The following is a 19,579-nucleotide window of genomic DNA, read 5'->3' as shown; positions in this document are numbered from 1 at the left end:
TTCCTGATTGGAATACGCTAGTAGGCTATAGATTTATATTTTATATTACATAATATAAGACCATAGTTTGCTAACAATGGTTTTGAGAAACGCACCCCTGATTTGTGCCATAAAAGCTCCATGATGAACCCCCCCCCCCTCCACCCCAAAACGCGGTTGATTTTAACCCTTTGAATTGTTGCTTTTCATATTTCATAACTGTTCAGTGTTTTCAACCGAATACATTTATTTTAGGTTTCAGACATTTAAATGCACTTCAGTTAAGTAAAAAAGACATTTAATTAGTTAAATAGGCTACACACTGATTTCTATGGAAAGCGTCAATAATAATCCTTTCAATTAATGGACGTGTTTTATTCCTGTCAAATAGCCTACACATTGTGTAGATTACTATAAAGGTTACTCTGTTTTTCTCCCAGCTCACTGGCAACTTACTTTCGAGTATCTTGGGAGAAATAGTTGAATTTGCGTGATGTTAATCGGACAGATCCACACGGCAGCATCCAGCGCAAATAATCAACATGGTCACGTTGCTATAAAAAAATACAATTATATGTATAAATTATTTAATTATTTAATGTTCGTAATTACCACTGTCCATTGACATAATATATCACTAAATAAAATAATATAAAATAAAATAAACTGTCATTTCATATAGGCTACTTTTGGTGGCCCTCTGGTGGCCATAAGGGCCCTAATAGGCTATTTTACTCAAATCAAATACATGCAAATATGAACTATAAACTATGCAATGCATTCTTTTTTTCTTCTTTTTTTTTAGCTCTTAAGTGCATATAAAAATATCTCGGAAGTTATTGCATTACTTACAGTGAAACCAAACCATTACCAGTGTTGGGGGTAACACTGTTATAGAGTCTGTATATAGGCTGTCTACAATGTAATAATAAAGCAATAATCCCCAAGAAGCTGTGGTTTACAGTGAATTTTTAACAGCTAAGAAGCGTTGTTAGGTTTGAGCTGTTATAAATTCACTATAAACCACGGCTCCACAGGGCTTATTGCTTTTATACAATGGTTATTCCATATACTGTACATAGAAGGTTTTACAGAATAAAACAGAGCAAATAAAGTGCAATATTGAAAACATTATTCTTCCACCATACAATGTAGTTCCTCAGAAACAGTTGTTATTGCAACAAACTGATGTAAACAAAATACATAAGTTAACAAAGGTGTGTGTTTGTAGAGTAATTTACAACAGCTTTGAACGCGGCTCAACCAATCAGAATCAAGGACCGGAACCATCGGTTTTATAAAAATAATTTAAACTTTGGGTCACAACGTCATAAACAGAAGGAAGCATGAGTTTACTGTCTGGGATTTTTCGTGTTGCACCAAATCCAGTGTAAATAACATCACTGATTGTAATGGGTTTTGTTGTCTTTTATTTTTAATCTGAAATAATTCAGCCTCTGTTATGATTGATTTGATTATTAATCAGCTCTTTCATACTTAATGAAAGTCAAGCATTTGAAACATATTAAATAAAATGCAAACATGATACTCTTATACTGCCACAGATATCACATTTAGCAGAAATAATGCTGATTTAATTAATAAGACAAAAAAAATTAACACTATTTTCTGTGAAATTACTGTTATTCAGATCAGTTTTTATTCTATATTCAGTTAATATTTAGTCTAAATTAGTCTTTATTCAGAAATTTTTTAAAGCGTCCAAATCTTTTTTCTTCAATGACCACCCGAATCTGCTCCTTGAGTTTCTCTCTGTTGTTTGAGATGTTTTTTCCAGCGACGTCCATAAGATCAGCGATCATCTCAGCGCTGTAAGCTCCTTGAAAGGTGCGATATTTTTTCCTCCAGTCCTCAACTTTATCTAAAGAAAAAGTAACACACTTAAATCAGAACCATTTATTTCAGTGATATTTCAGGTTTAATCAGGACAGCTGTAAGATCTGAACTTGCCTCCACAGTTGACCGCATTAAACAGAGGGATGTGGATCACGGTTGGAGAGTTTTGGCCTTTGAACACATAGAAGTCCTTTGGTTTCTTTCCTTCATCACTGGGAACTTCAGGAAAAGGGATCTTTAGTTTCTTGCAAGTCTCAGAAGCTTTATTTATGGTCTGCAATAGAAATGAATGAGAGAAAGGCTTCATTAAAAGCTTTTGAACAGAATGATCAGAGTAAATTGCTCTTTTTGTTTAAAGATATAAATTACCACCCTTTCAAAAACCAGACAAGATATTTACTTTTCCCAGAACACAAAATAGTTTACACTGATTATCCTGTTCAAAAGTGTTTACACCCCAATTGTAATTTTTTTTTTGAGCATCATGTTTGTAATAGTTGCATATGAGTTCCTCAGTCATCCTCATTGTTCATTCTGTCACGACGGGACAGGGATGAACTCAAGTGCAGACAGGATGCACTACACACAAGGTTTATTAACAACAAAACGGGAAAAACAAAACCCACGAGGGGGAAAACAATGACTAGGGAATAGACGAATAACTTAACAAGACTTAGACTAGACTAGAAACAAACAGTAAAACAAAAAGACTCTTCATTTAGGTAATCACACGACAGAAATACAATACACAGGTCTCTCAATGTTTGACAATGTGTAACAATGAACCGCACCAGACAGTGTAAACAAGGGGATTGAAATAGGAAGACTAATGATAACATAACAGGTGACACAGGTAAAGTAATAATGACAAGGGGCGGGGCAAGAGAACGAGACATACAAAACACGGGCCTGCCATGATCCTGCCTCAAGACTAGAGAAAATCAAGGACACGAGGGCAGAATCATGACAGCATTAAGAAACAAGCATTTATAAACTTTTGAACTGGTTCATTTGTGAGAATTCAGTTATTAATATTGTCTATGTGTGAATATATGGACTATACTGTATGCAAACATCTGTTATGTGAAATAGCTTATTGAGAGCTGTACTAAATAAAAACAACATACAAGTCCCTAGGTGCTCTAGCGGTTCAGAAATAAACATGCATGCGTCTTGTGGAAAAACACATATGAATGTTTATTGCAGCATCTGTGCAAATGTGAGTGTTATCTTTTGCTGTTGTTTTGAATAATAATTGTTTTTAAATTAATAACATTACTTAAGTTTGTAAAGCTAGTCTGATCAGGTCAAACATTGTAATTTCTCTGTTAGAGAGCTATGCTAAAATACCACTGAGTAAGAACAAGCCATCATTGGGTCGCTTTTAAAAATGTTTAAATGTCTGAGTTCTTGCTATTTGAAAAGCTACGTCAATGTTGATGATAGTTTCGTCACAGGACGTTGGCCGTTTCTATTTGATTTGATATTTTGCATGGTCTATGGTTGATATTTCTCACTTGTTGTGACAACCCTTACAAAAAAGTAACCATGGTTTTATTAAAGTAAAAATGAGGTAACCATGTTTTTTTTGGCTCAGTGATTACCATTTGTATAGTCACAGTTTTACTAAAAATACCATGGTTATACATTGGTTAGTGTAGCAAGACCATGGTTAAATTGTGGTCACCATGGTTTAACTAGTAACTATAGTTTTTTTGGTTTTATTTGTAGTGAATTTTCGTAAGGGAATTAACCTTACAGCTGTGCTAACCCTACACCATACATGTGCCAAAATAGCCAGGGCTAACTTTTTTTATTAGTAATATTTAGTAAATGATGATTTCTAAGTGCTCTATTTCTTTAACTTTTGTTATAGTGTGTTATATGTGTGTGTAATACCATGAAAGGATCTCCATCACTGAAGTCCAGGGAAATGATGAGGTCAATGTGTCGGTCTTCTCTCAGCACTGAGAAGTAGGGTGAGTTCAGCAACATTCCGGCATCTATATAGTCTCTCGTCTCACTTTGCAGAAGAGTGGAGTTCACTGCTTCATCTAATCGATCACAGTGAGAAATTAGTCTTATTCTCATTAAACTGCAAGATTTAGCAGGTCTGTTCTCACCTGTCATGTTGTGGAGGAAGTTATATTTCCTTCCCCAGATCCACTCAGCCATGCATTTACAAATACTTATCCAAATATCTGTAAAACAGTCATATTTATTTTTTAAAGTTCTTCTTTTCTTAAAATGATTTGCAGGTTATCAAGAATCATTTTGGCTGTAGACTTCTTGACTTAATTGTTTCATTACCGCTTATTGTGTGTATAGAAAGAAAACAATTAAATGCTGATAAATATATAAAACTGGCTACTGTTTACTGGTATTAATTAAAAAAAATTACTGGTTTCATTCATGTATGACTGACAAATATGCATCACTTAAGTTTATTGTGTAATCCAAATGGACGTACATTTTATATTCAATTCAGATAGCATACATAAATCTTAAATTTAGACCTATTTGTTTGGAAATTTTAGACCGTTCAACTTACCAACTAGCCAATTACTGTTCCGACTACTCAAATATTCACAGACATCCATGGAGAAACGGTTTGTATACCGCTTTTCTGCTCTTTTATCATCAGTTTCCTCTGTTTTCATTTTATAAATCGGCTGAATTTTGCCTCCAGAGAGCCCTGTAAGAAAACAGGACATGACATGATTGTGTTATTATTACATGTTATAGTTAATGTTACCTTATCCATATATGTTATTATATATTTTATATGGATATAAAATAGTTATATATAGTGTCACTGGAGTACAAAACCAGTCTTAAGTCGCTGGGGTATATTTGTAGCAATAGACAACAATACATTGTATGGGTCAAAATTATACATTTTTCTTTTATGCCTAAAATCATTAGGAAATTAAGTAAAGATAATTGTCCATGAATATATTTTGTAAATTTCCTACCGTAACTATATCAAAACTTAGTTTTTGATTAAAAATATGCATTGCTAAGAACTTCATTTGAACAACTTTAAAGGAGATTTTCCTCAGCCTCAGATTCCAGATTTTAAAAATAGTTGTATCTCAGCGAAATATTGTCCTCCTAACAATGACTGGTTTTGTGGTCCAGGGTCACATGTTTAGCAGACGCTTTTTTTCAGAGCACAAATGAAAATTTTTAAATGCAGATATGATGTGAAATATGGCTTTCATTTTAAATACCAAGAATTCTTTACAAATCTGTTGTCATTAAACAGAAGGTTCTAACTGTGATGTATAATGCTTTACCGTTCAAATTTGTTCTGATGGATTTATCAAAACCAGAAGGATCTTCGCCATTCAAAACAGAGATATTCATGTTCACAAGATCCATGAGTGCCCGGTGACATTCGTCTACAGACAGGGAGATTGGATCGTCTGGTGGACAGGGCTTGGAAAAAGACTCCAGTTCTGCTTCTTTTCCTTCTGTTTCCTTCTTTTTTCTCATCAATTCATCAATTTTCTCACGCTCTTCTGTCAATACATATATTGAGTAGAGATGAACACATTGCAAATTTACTCAAATTTGTTTGTGATTTTCCACATTCAAATTTATTATTTTACAGTATCAGTTTTCCCATAACCAGAAGCAATTATATTTAAATAAAAATGTTGTACTTAAATAAAATACTTATTTCATTTAATTTATGTATTCTCTTTTTATGGTAATGCAACACGAAATGCCACAACAACAATCCAAGAAACACAACAAAAATTAATTCCATGACAAGAACAGGAGTAGGATGAAGAAAAAAAAAATCTTATATACTCCTATCCCATTCTTATATTAAGAAAGTTACAAATTAGATGGCCTCACCGACATGACAAAAAAAAGATCAGAACACCAAAAAATAACAAAATAGCCCAGACCAGATGTAATCTACTTTCAATTTTCTTTAATTATTAATTCTGCTTAAACAACACTAAACAAACAAAAACAACAATGATGCAATAATGACAACTCTAGCAACGAAAACAAGGACAAGACCATCATTGTTGTTATAGTTTTAACAATTTTCACATTCATCTTTATACAAGTTAAATATCTTCTGTTTATACTTATATTTAAATTGAAGAAGATTTGAACAACATTTTAAATCATTTTCTAGAAAATTCCATCTTTTCACCCCAGAAACTAAAACACACATTTGTTTGAGGGTATTTCCAGCAAAAGGTTGTTTAAAGTCATTATTTCTTTTGCTTGTCTCACTATTTACAGTAAAAAAGGATTTGCAGTCCATATGGTAACAGGCAGTGTTTTGCTTTATGAACGACTAATAAAGTTTGTAAAGAAACCAAGTCTTTCAATCTGAGTAGTCCTGACCTCAGAAACAGTCAAGTAGTATGTTCTCTTGGAGCAACTCCATTAATTATTCTTATAACCCTTTTTTGCAAAATAAATAAGGGCATTAAATTTGTGAAATAAGAATTTCCCCATACCTCCAAACAATACATCAAATATGGCAAAATAAAGGAACAATATAGGATTCTCATTGCCTTATAATTTAACATAAACTTTACTTTACTCAAAACTACGGAGCCCCGCACATACATGCAGGGAAAAAAATAGTAGGCTAAATCGCGTGCATGATTTACTAATTCGTTCCCTCAATGTACTAAAATGTGCACACGATTACTATTGCGTTCCCTCAATTTACTATTTCGTTCACTCGATTTATAAATAGTGCACACGATTTACTATTTCGTTCCCTCAATTCGCTAAATCGTGCACGGGAACGCAATAGTAATCGTGTGCACATTTTAGTACACTGAGGGAACGAATTAGTAAATCGTGCACACAATTTATTTATTTTTTCTTGCATGTCAAGTGCGGGGCTCTTAAAAGCAATGGCATTGTTTTTACAAATTTTATTTCTTACATAAGCTATGTGTGACTTCCATTTAAATTTTTCATCAATGAGTACTCCTAAAAACCTAAATTCTGATACTCTCTCAATAGCTATTCCATTTAAAGTCAAACGAACATTATCAGGACATTTTTGATTTGTAAACAACATAAATTTTGTTTTACTTAAGTTTAATGACAGTTTATTTCTATCAATAAATTTTGTTTTACTTAAGTTTAACGACAGTCTATTTCTATCATTTCTGAAGTAGGACCAATTTCTTTTTCAATAGTTTTCATTAATATTTTTAAATTCTTCCGCGTTACAAAAAATTAGTATCGTCTGCAAAAAGAACAAAACGTAAAATCTTTGATTCATCACAGAGGTCATTAATATATAAAGTAAATAATTTAGGCCCCAGCACAGAGCCTTGAGGGACTCCACACGGTATTGTTTCCAACTTAGATTCATGGCCTATATACTCTACATATTGTTGTCTATTTTCTAAGGAACTAATAATCCAATTTAATACTACACCTCTAATTCCACATGTCTGTAATTTAGATATCAATATACCATGATCAAGAGGGTCGAAGGCCTTTTTAAGGTCAATAAAAACTCCCAACTGTGTGATTCTTATTCTCCAATTCTGTAGTAATGTCCTCTGTAATTTTCATCAAAGCCATAGCTGTTGAGCGGGTACTTCGAAACCCAAACTGATTTTCATGTTTCAAAGAATGTTTTTCAAGAAAATAATCAAATTTTTAACAAAAAACTTCTCCAGAATTTTAAAAAATTGGGAAAGCAAAGATATAGGCCTATAAATTGTGTAAATCACCAGATTTAAAAGGGGGAATAATTTTAGCCACCTTCATTTCATCTGGGAAGAAACCTGTATTAAAAGACTAATTAGTTATATATTTTAATGGTCTAATAATGCAACGTATAGTTTTTTTTGACAATACACATATCTAAGGCTTCACTATCGCATGAAAATTTACTTTTTAATTTAGAGACAGTGGAAATAATTTCACTCTCACTAACTTCATTTAAAAAAAGGGATTGCATGACTTTGCTTTCACCTGTCCAGCTTTGTTTTCATCATGTAGTGGTATGGTATTGGCAAGATTTGAACCAGCATTGACAAAAAATGAATTAAATTCATCAGCCATTTTTTCAACACTTATCTCGACGTTCTGTTCATTCATTAAGTATAATAGCTGACTATAATTCGTTTTACTTCCCATAACTTTAAGACTTTCCACATTCTTTTGATATTACTTTTGTTTTCCATCAACAAGTTTGTATAATAATCTTTCTTTCCACATTTCATTATAGTAGTCAGCATATTTTCAAAGGCTTTATTTTTTTTTCTGCATTTACTGTCCGATATTTTACAAAGTCCCGATAAAGCTTATTCTTTTTTTTTTTTTTACAAGATTTCAATATACCCTTTGTAAACCAAAGATTATTATTATTTCTTGCTTTATCATTCAATATTTTTATTGGGCAAATTTTATTATATAACCACAGATACTTAAAAAAAATCATATTTACATTATTTGTACTATAAACATTGGCCCAGTGTTTTTTCATAAGATCATCCCTAAATCTATTTAGTCTTTCCTCAGTTCTCAACCTAATAACTTTACTAGACTTTTCTTTTCTTACTTCACAGAAGTGAGTTACAAATATCGGCAAATGAGCAGTTGTGTCATTTATCAAAAGATCACTTTTTTTTGACTGTTTTTTCCAATATATTTACAAAAATATAATCAATTAATGTGGCACAACTGGAGGTTATTCGGCTAGGCCCAGTAATGGTAGGATAAAGGCCTCTGCTATACATTAAATCTAGGAAATCTAAACAACTAGTATGATTAGAAACATTCAAGAGATTTATATTGAAGTCCACACAAATTATAGACACTTTATTTTAATTCATCCCAACTAATAATTGCTCCAGCTTGTTATTAAATACTGTAATGCTAGACCCTGGAGTTCTAAATTTGCATGTGACAACAATATTCCTCTGTTTCTTCATTTCAATCTCAACAGTTAAACATTCCATTAAATCTTCTGTTGCAGTAGTCATACACTCAATTGTTTTGCATTTCAGATCACTATTAATATATAGAGAAACCCCCCCTCCTCTCTTATTAATCCGATTAACATAAAAAAAAAAATAATAACCCTCAAAATGAAATTCTGCACCTTTCTCATCCGTTAACCAGGTCTCAGACAAAGCTATAACAGTAAATTTATTTTGTAATGGGTTCAAATAATCATGTATTTTACTAAAATTTGAATACAGGCTCCTACAATTCAAATGAATAAGAGAAAATGAACCAGCCATTTCAATATTACTACTATATAGTACTTAAGTTCTTAATTAAAAATAGCTACTAAAATAAAAGCAGTAAGAAATGCTTTACCTTTCCTCATTGCCTCAAGTGTGTTTTCGTTTTGAAAGAAATCTGAAAAACATTAAAAGGATTTTAATAAAATAACTGTTGAGTTTAAATTAAAAAAAGAGCAAAAATTCAGTCCTCAGAAAAAATGTTCACCTTTTATCTTTTGCCACATGGCTTTCTTAATATCGGCTTCATCCCCTAAAGCGCTGCCACAAAGAGCTGCAGAAAAACACAACATCAACACTTGCACGATAAACTGCTGAAATTTTGTATGATTGACCTTTTTAAGCAGGATTTGTCTCATGGCAATTTGTAATTTATTTAATAAATGCGTAATTTATAATAAATTTGTTGTTTTATAGACAATGGTTTTTGTGAAAAAATATTTTTTTTGTGTGCAAAATAAAATTGTCTAACTTTTTTTTTATTAGTTGGTGTGAATAAGCCTACATAAAATGTACACAAAAACGTAAATGTTTTGAAAAAAGAAAAAGAAAAGAAGGAATGAATGTCCACCCCAATTTAATTCATATGAAATCGCTTTGTTAAATGGCTAAATGCACAGCACAAATTCTGAGTATGGGTCACCATACTTGGCTGTATGTCAATTAACTTTCATTAAAGTGAAAAGTAATGTGACGTGTGTCCAAGTTGGTGTCCCATGCTTGGAATTTGTGCCTTGGGATTGGAGCGCTTAAAATATTCAGCAGGAATAATTGTTCCTTGAAGTCCCCAATAAGAATGTTTTGTTGAAATATAGCAAGTGGTTTATAGTAAATGTATAACAGCTGAGGGGCGTTGTTAGGTACGAGCTGTTATAAATTCACTGTAGTCCACGGCTTCACGGGGCTTGTTGCTTTTATGAAACTCTTATTCCATATACATGTAAAAGTTTTGCGAAATAAAACAGAGCAAATAAATTGTAATGATATTTATAAACAGCTAAGTGGCGTTGATTAATAAATACATTATTCTTCCACCAAACAATGTAACTCCTCAGAATCAGTTGTGGTTGCTACAAAGTGGTTGCCGAGCAACACACAAACATAAACAAAGGTGTGTGTTTGTAGAGTAATTTACAACAGCTTTGATCATGGCTGAGCCAATCAGAATATATAATTAATTTTTCTTAATTTGAAACATTTATATTATACATTTATATTTGAAACTGCTGAAGTCAGTTTTTACTATAACAAAAATATATATTATATTATATCATATCATATCATATCATATCATATCATATCATATCATATCATATCATATCATATCATATCATATCATATCATATTATATTATATGTAACCACAACTGATTCTAAGGAACTACATTGTTTGGTGGAAGAATAATGTATTTATTAATCAACGCCACTTAGCTGTTATAAACTCAAACCATGGCTTCTTGGGGGTTTTTGCTTTAACAAAAAATAGAATGAGCATCAAATACAAAATAACACCCATAAATAGCCATGCTAATTATTTTTCTTAAATAGCAAATAATACAGACCTAGAACCTTTTGATAACTCATCTGAAGAGATCAGTGTACAGTATGCAATCAATGTATTTGATATTACAAAGAAAGTGTAAATACTGAACTACAAATATTGAACTCCTCTGTGACAAAGTTTTTTACCTTGCAGGTACAGCATGTCAAATTCATCCTGATGTTTATTCTTTGAGCCTTTTTGAAACTGGCTGCCAAAGTCGCCGGTGTCCACAAACACTCCAGAGAGAGAATAACCTGCTTCATATGGATTGATCTCAAACCAGGGGTCTGCAGACAGAACACATGTCCATGTAACTACTGTCACGAGCACATTAACATTTCATCCCTTTTCATGCATCACACGCAGACCTCCGTCATTGCTCTGTTTGCTTTGCTTGTCGATCACTGCATAGATGGGAAACGGGTCTTTATTGTGCTGGTTCCGCTGCTCGGTGAGTGTGTGCTCATCGATCTACAGAAAACACACATCATGTTATTGTATTACAGGGAGACAGTTGTGAGACATTCAGTTTTTTATCTTAAGGACCTGAGGCTCAAATGGATTCATTACTATTTTATTATCAGGTGTAGCCTACTTAAAAGATATATGACTGCTGGCTTAGAGAAAAAATGTTCCATTTAAAACTTGAAGTACGTCCTTTTTGGAGATGTCCATCAGTTTCATTGCTAGATTGCATTGTTCTTTCTCATTTTAATATTTTATCTGGTAACAGTTTCTATGAAGCCCGTATTTATAACACATAAGGGTATTCTTAAGACATTATAATGAATGTATAATGCATTATAAAAAAAAAAACGTATAATATGTTACATCAATTCATGAATAATTATAACAACAATTATATTACATCATAATACTTATGTATTTGTGGTTATAAGTTTAAGAGTATGATTATTTATAACACAATGAACACCATATTAAATCTACTTCATTTACAGTATAATGGACTGTATCATATCTTGACATTATTTATTTAAGATCTGCACAGTATCTTACTACAGCTTGTGAGTGGTTAGATGTTGAGAGTTATTTGAGTCTTTCCTGTGTAGCTAATGTTAATTAATTGATGGGAGCTTAATATTCCAACTGGAAAAAAAATGCAATGTTTTATATGGTTAGATTTTATTTTGATGTTCCCCTTAATCAATCGACTATAAGCAACTTTGCTGCTACATGCCAACTAACTCTCATTGGAGTATTAGTATGCTCAAGAATGGTAGAATCTAGTATGGTAGAATAAGTTGACCATCAAAATAAAGTGTTAGCATATATTTACAGCAGCAGACATACTAATACCCTAATGACCGCCAGTTGATCATAGAAAGTGTTACCTTTAATTCTTCTGTAGGCCTATGTAACTACTATAGGAGATGCTGGACCCTTTTTTACAAACAGAAATCTATCATTGCCTTAATAAATCACATTGTAAATCTATCAAAGTTAGTCATTATAACAATTTATAACCGTTGTTTAACATGGCATTAAATGTGACCCTGGACCACAAAACCAGTCATAAGGGTAATTTTCTTTTCTAAATTGAGATTTATAAATCATCAGAAAGCTGAATAAATATTCAGTTCAATTCAGATTTATGGTTTGTTAGGAGGACAATATTTGGCTGAGATGCAACTATTTGAAAATCTGGAATCTGAGAGTGCAAAAAAAAAAAAAATTTAAATATTGAGATAAAGCTGTCCAAATGAAGTTCTTAGCTAAGCATATTACTAATAATAAAATGTAGGTTTGATATATTTATGGTAGGAAATTTACTAAAAAATTAAATGGAACATGATCTTTACTTAATATCCTAATGATTTTTGGCATAAAAAAATCTATAATTTTGACCCATACAATGTATTTTTGGCTATTGCTATAAATATACCTCAGACTTAAAGGGATAGTTCACCCAAAAATCTAAATGATGTCATTAATAACTCACCCTCATGTCGTTCCAAACCAGTAAGACCTCCATTTATCTTCGGAACACAGTTTAAGATATTTTAGATTTAGTCCGAGAGCTCTCAGTCCCTCCATTGAAGCTGTGTGTACGGTCTACTGTCCATGTCCAGAAAGGTAAGAAAAACATCATCAAAGTAGTCCATGTGACATCAGAGGGTCAGTTAGAATTTTTTGAAGCATCGAAAACACATTTTGGTCCGAAAATAGCAAAAACTACGACTTTATTCAGCATTGTCTTCTCTTCCGTGTCTGTTGTGAGAGAGTTCAAAATAAAGCAGTTTGTCATATCCGGTTCGCGAATGAATCATTTGAGTTCACCAAATCGAACTGAATCATTTTAAACGGTTCGCATCTCTAATACGCATTAATCCACAAATGACTTAAGCTGTTAACTTTTTTAATGTGGCTGACACTCCCTCTGACAAACAGTACACCGACTGAATTGCTGTGAAGAGAGAGATGAACACCGAGCCGAGCCAGATAATGACTCGTTCACGAGTCAAGAACCGGTTGCATCGGTTCTCGGATCACCAGTAGTTCTTTCGGACAGTTCGATTCAATAAACCGGTTGAAGAAAACGGTTCACCGTTTCCTTTGCGCTCGACATAATGGCGTCATTGGCGATGATTGCCCTTGATTCAAGCCTTCGGTTTACCCTCGCTCATAACACTAGCACAGTTCAGAATCAATCACCAAAAGAATCAGTTTGGTTCAGACGCTCTGTGTGTCGGTCTGCTTCACGCTGAATCACACATGCGCAGTATCATCAGCTCCTCGGTTCTCGAATCTGACGCGTCTGACAGAAACGGTTCTTGACTTGTGAATGAGTCATTATCTGGCTCGGCTCGGTGTTCATCTTCAGTTCTCTCTTCACAGCAGTTCAGTCAGTGTACTGTTTGAGTACATTACTCCGGATATTGGTTTGTTTGAACTCAGAGGGAGTGTCAGCCACATTAAAAAAGTTAACAGCTTAAGTCATTTGTGGATTAATGCTTATTGGAGACGCGAACCGTTTCAAACGATTCAGTTCGATTTGGTGAACTGGTTCAAAAAGATTCGGTTACATCGAATGATTCGTTCGCGAACCGGATATCACAAACTGCTTTGTTTTGAACTCTCTCACAACAGACACGGAAGAGAAGACGATGCTGAATAAAGTCGTAGTTTTTGCTAGTTTTGGACCAAAATGTATTTTCGATGCTTCAAAAAATTCTAACTGACCCTCTGATGTCACATGGACTACTTTGATGATGTTGTTCTTACCTTTCTGGACATGGACAGTAGACCGTACACACAGCTTCAATGGAGGGACTAGGGTGACCACCTGCTAATAAGCCCAAGGGGGGACAAGGGGTACGTTTCTGAGGGACAATGTGGGACACCCCATGGGCAGACTCACTGATAGTGGTTTACCCATTTCTAGCACATACCACCTTACATGGTATATTAATAATGCCCTATTCCCCTAAACATGTGTAATTGCTGATGTATGCTCATGACAGAATTGACAGATGCACTTCCACTTACGATTTACTTACGATTTACTTTAGCTATTTTATTAATTTTTCATTACAATTTATTCACTTTAAATAAATTATAATATAAAATTATGAGATTAAAATGAATTGTAGTTGCTCAACACCACAGGAAAAGTAAAAAAAAAAAGTCTGACATCACAACTCTATAAGGGAATTCACTCATTCACTAATCCCTATATAGTGTATGGCAGTTGAGTTTACTATATCAGGAAGGAATGAATAAATAAATAAGTGAACGGATTCGGACAGTGACGTATACACTGCACTGCGCGTGAGACTTGGAGCTGTTGCAAAAACATTGCCATGTGTACTTTTATATTACATCTACCTAATTTTAGAAAATAATACTAATAGCAATAATACTCAAAATTACTTTATATTGCAGTTATACATAGCCTACCTCCCGCGTCAGCTTTGTGGTTTCATCGATAGTAGCCTATATAGTAATAATAATAATAATAATATATATATATATATATATATATATATATATATATATATATATATATATATATATATATATATATATATAGTAATGCTTTTATGTTCATAATCATTAATTGCTATTAAAATAACGTACTGAGAACAAAAATAAACACACATAAACGTTCATAATTATGTATTTATTATGTTTATTATCTTGACACTTGCTCAAGCAGCGTTTTGAGCTCAGATAAGATGGTTGTTGAGCGTCCACAGGCGACTGTTAATTTTACATCGGAATACACTACCTGTTATTAACGAAAAAATGTAAATTATCCACCAAGTTATCATTTTTGTAAGTTAACAACGATGCCACCTCAGTAAATTAGTCAAATAGTAAACTGAGTTATTGCCTACATAACATATTTTAATATAAATAATGTAGGAAAAACGTTAAAACAGAAATAATAAAGATAAACTTCATCTCTCATTCAAACTCGCTCGCTCCCGCTCTATCAGAAGCGTGCTGAACTGTCAAGTAATGTTCGTTTGGCTGCCTGGGGCTCGAGGATATAGAGCCATCAACTTTTTTTGAGCAAGCATTGATTTTGCGTGACACAGTCTCAATTCGCGGGACGGGTGGTCACCCTAGGAGGGACTGAGAGCTCTAGGACTAAATCTAAAATATCTTTAACTGTGTTCTAAAAATAAACGGAGGCCTTACGGGTTTGGAACAACATGAGGGTCAGTTATTAATGACATAATTTTGCAAATTGGGCGAACTTACCCTTTAAGACTGCTTTTGTGCTCCAGGGACACAATTGACAAACTATGTGACCACAAAGTCCAACCTGTGTAGCCCGGATTATGAACAAATGACTGCTATAATGAACCAGTTCTTTTTAGTGAGTCAGAAAAGTCAAGTCCAATTCAGGAAAACTGAATCAACATAATTTGGCCACTGAACTGCAAGATATAAATAAAAATTCTAAACTATTTTCTATACATCAAACTCAAACTATATGTTGATTCAGCAGTATTTGGAAAGACAGACAGTAAATCATACCACCCTATAATTCTCTAAATTATGAGTACAAATTAAACCTATAAAATCCATCCCTGGTCATGAATAGTTACAGACCTCTTTCACATATGACGTGACAGCCATCACTGCCCAGACATCAGTCAAGCTGAAGAAGTCTTTCCCGTAGTAATATTTCTTCAGTTTAGTCAATGCGTCTCCCCAGCTGACTCCTGGTCCGCTCATTCTTTCAATGATTTTGTCTTTCACGGTCTCTAGTTTGGTGGACCAGTTTGGTTCTTTGTATAAGGAGGCCATGCACCTTCAGAGAAGAACATACAGTACATCTGTCATTTTGGACATTCAACTCAATTCAATCTCTATGTATTTGTTGTTTCTCAGGGTTCATACCAGGTGGATCCAGAGACTCCGCTCAGATAAAGGATGCAGTCCAGAAGACCCGCTTTATCAAGCTGAACCAGGGATCCCAGCAAACCCACCATGGCTCTTTGTCCTCCTCCAGAACCCAGTAATGCAATGTTTGGCACCTCTTTCTGAAAAGCAAAGTATCAGATATCAGAAGTATCAAAAAACTCCAACTTGGGATTCTCACCACTTGCTTTGTAGTTTAATGGAAAATGAACTGAGATATTCAGTAGTTTACAAAAGCCTGTTCCCATCCCACAGTTTTAACCTGTGACTTATGTAAGTATTAAAAAAACTCATGCGTGTCCAGTCTTGCTCCTGGAAGCCCACTCTTCCTTTACAAATAATTATTGTAGAAAGTGTGAAAGTTATTTATGCATTAGCAGATTTAAGATGAAACAACAACAGAATGTAATGCTACAAAAGTTATCATTTTGATTGTGCTGAGCTTTTTGAAACGGTAAAGCAATGTAAGAACACATAGATGCTTGCTACCTATGAACAGCATCGTTTTTCACAATGAAGAGATGAAACTGATGCTTGACAGCTGATGCTCATCACCCAACAAATAATCTGAAGTTCATTTCAAAATAAGCAGTTGGAAATATGAAGTATATAACATAGGATGTTTTACCCGACTGCATTGAATCTTAAGCTTCTTCAGGGATTGTAGAACAGTGTTTCTCCTGCTGGCTACAAACTCCTGCTCGCTGTTATTCAGTAAGTTTTTGTTTCTCCTCTTAACGCTGAGGAAGCCACAGAGACAGACAAACAGATCAGTGCTGACATGAACATGACTTATTTGATATATTTAGATGTCAAATATTATAGATTTCAATGCAATTAAATCTGAAGTTTATTTTGCATAGTTATTCTCAGAATATAGCAGTTTGTTGTAGAAATCTGTACAACATTATGTACCTTTCATTGGGTTTAGTTGCACTCATCTGTAAAACAAGTCAAGTGAATTTCTATTATTTACAATTAATATTTTTGAGGACATAGAAAGTCAGTAACCTCTGATAAGCAGTTTTTAGAGAATTATGATAAACCAAAGAAAATTTAAATACAAACCTACTTTAAATGAAGTAGAAACTATTTGTGAAATATGTGTTTCATCTTAAAATGAAACACAAACATTTTTCAAACATACAATTATATTTCAATTACTGTGTAAAGATTATGATGCATAAAATAATGCATGTATGAATTCCACAATTAATTCATTTTCACCATCATTGCACTTTTGGTACTGTGTGGGTCACAAATAAGGTTGTTGCTTGCAATTTATAATGAAATAAAAAACATTTAAATAGCCCTGACAATTTTTTATATAAAATTTTAAAATATATACTTACTATTTTTGTAAATCGTGAGTCTTCGATACCACACCCAAAAAAACAACCTGCAGTCCTTTTCTGACATTCGGCCTGAAGATGCTCTTATATAGGCTAGGGCTCTGAAACTACTCTGCAAGTCTAGACATCATCCTGAGGGTGCGGTGGTGAATGATGAATGACTCAATCATTCACTGAGACCAGGAAAACTATGATATTTCCTTGTATATTAATCATGTATCCTCTCCTCATGCACCTCAACTAACTTGTGTGGATGAAAACAGGTTTTTCCATTGTCCTTTTCAATGAAAACAGGGGAAATCCTTCATGCTCATAACCAGCATAACATGGTATTGCATACGGATAATTATGCCTACTATCTTTCATACGTAAAATTTATGATTGCACACATCGTCATTTATGGTGTGCCAGGGTTTGGTTTTAATTTCAACTGACTTTTTTAGGTAATGCCTTATGAGCTCAAATGTGAACCTCGACGGCAACCTTGAATCTCACTTTTGAACAACATTTTTATTGTTTGAACTTCATTAAGCTATACATTTGTGAAATGGATAAAAAAACCATACAATAGTAGTTTAAAATTTTGCCACTACATACATTTTATTCCATACATGTTTAGAATATTGTCAAATATCTTAAATGTTTCAAATACCTGACATCCTATTCTGTGTTTTTGAAGTTCATAAGAGTCGTGTGTTAATGAATCAGCAACACAAGTATCACTTTGTGGTATTCACTCACTAAAATGAACCATACATTCTTTCTGATTGGACTACACTAGTCACATAACATAATTGCGATGTGTAGCAACCTTTATTTCACATTACACAGTCTTCATCATACTGAAATACCGAAAAGCTTTTTCTTATGGATATACTATCACATCACAGAGGCAGGATGCAAGTGCAAAAAGTGGTTTAATGACGAGATATAAATATGGTCAGACAAACAGACAACAATGAAACTCAAAACACAGAAGGAGAGTGGCGACGATCACAAGCGCAGATGGTGTGTGACGCAGGGACCTCTGTGGACAACAGTGATGATCCTCTGTGATCCAGTGCTGTAATCCCATTGAAGGTGCTCGTGATTCCGGTGCAGGGAACAAGAAGGCTCGACGAAGAACAATGGGGGGAATCCACAATCCAAAGCAGCCAGGGGACAGAACAGAACACAGGGAAGAACCACAACGATGTGACAACATGAGACACCAGTTACTGCACTTAAATAGACACACACAATGGGACACAGGTGGTGCTGTTAATCAGTAGTGTTAATCAGACACACACCTGCACACTAAACAAGCCGAGAGAGAGACAGCGAATTCATGAACCGTGACAGTACCCCCTCCCCTAGGAACGCCTCCTGGCATTCCTCGACGGACTTACCCGTCGATTGCAATCATTGATCAGGGAGTGATCCAGAATGTCCCTAGCAGGAATCCTCATCCCGTCCTTCTCGAATCCACAATACGGTTAACTGAATAAGTGGGTTCCCCATCTACGAGACGCGGCGGGGGAGGAACCGGGACCGGCAGGTTAATATGTGAATGAAACAAAGGTTTTATTTTTGACACATGGAAGGTGGGATGAATTCTCCTGTACGCAGGAGGAGGTTTGAGTCGGACTGTCACTGGACCAAGGGAAGTCGTAGCCTAATGGTTAGAGAGTCAGACTGGCAATCGAAGGGTTGTGAGTTTGAGTCTCGGGCCGGCAGGAATTGTAGGTGGGGGGAGTGCATGTACAGTTCTCTCTCCACCTTCAATACCATGGCTTAGGTGCCCTTGAGCAAGGCACTGAACCCCCAACTGCTCCCCGGGTGCTGCAGCATAAACGGCTGCCCACTGCTCCGGGTGTGTGTGTTCACAGTGTGTGTGTTTGTTCACTGCTCTGTGTGTGTGCACTTCGGATGGGTTAAATGCAGAGCACAAATTCTGAGTATAGGTCACCATACTTGGCTGAATGTCACTTCACTTTCACTTAATGATTTTGCTGACACTGAATGGGCCAATACATTTTGGAGTCAATTATGATAAACCAAAGAAAATGTAAATACAAACCTACTGTAAATGAATAAGAAACTATTTGTGAAATATGTTTCATCTTAAAATGAAACACAAACATTTTTCAAACATACAATTATATTTCAATTACTGTGTAAAGATTGTGATGCATAAAATAATGCATGTATGTATTCCAC

The 19,579-nt window shown here is 34.3% G+C and overlaps 1 protein-coding gene across 1 annotated transcript; it reads right to left on the bottom strand.

Moving 5' to 3' along the window:
- Positions 1 to 927: 927 nt before the first annotated feature.
- LOC132140167 (cytosolic phospholipase A2 gamma-like) lies at positions 928 to 17,506 on the bottom strand. The gene is made up of 15 exons (XM_059548980.1): positions 17,381 to 17,506; positions 16,944 to 16,969; positions 16,657 to 16,768; positions 16,008 to 16,150; positions 15,717 to 15,918; positions 11,003 to 11,105; positions 10,781 to 10,921; positions 9,301 to 9,366; positions 9,169 to 9,210; positions 5,136 to 5,360; positions 4,388 to 4,531; positions 3,960 to 4,037; positions 3,736 to 3,890; positions 1,951 to 2,110; positions 928 to 1,861 (listed from the first exon to the last, which is right to left on the bottom strand). Exons 2-15 carry the CDS (start codon positions 16,967 to 16,969, stop codon positions 1,671 to 1,673), a joined length of 1,788 nt encoding a protein of 595 aa, XP_059404963.1. The 5' UTR covers positions 17,381 to 17,506; the 3' UTR covers positions 928 to 1,670.
- Positions 17,507 to 19,579: the final 2,073 nt, after the last annotated feature.

This window comes from Carassius carassius, chromosome 5 (assembly GCF_963082965.1).
Source record: "Carassius carassius chromosome 5, fCarCar2.1, whole genome shotgun sequence".
NCBI classification, from domain to species: domain Eukaryota; kingdom Metazoa; phylum Chordata; class Actinopteri; order Cypriniformes; family Cyprinidae; genus Carassius; species Carassius carassius.
The sequence above is the reverse complement of the archived record's forward strand: the minus strand, read 5'-3'. Positions and strand labels throughout refer to the sequence as shown.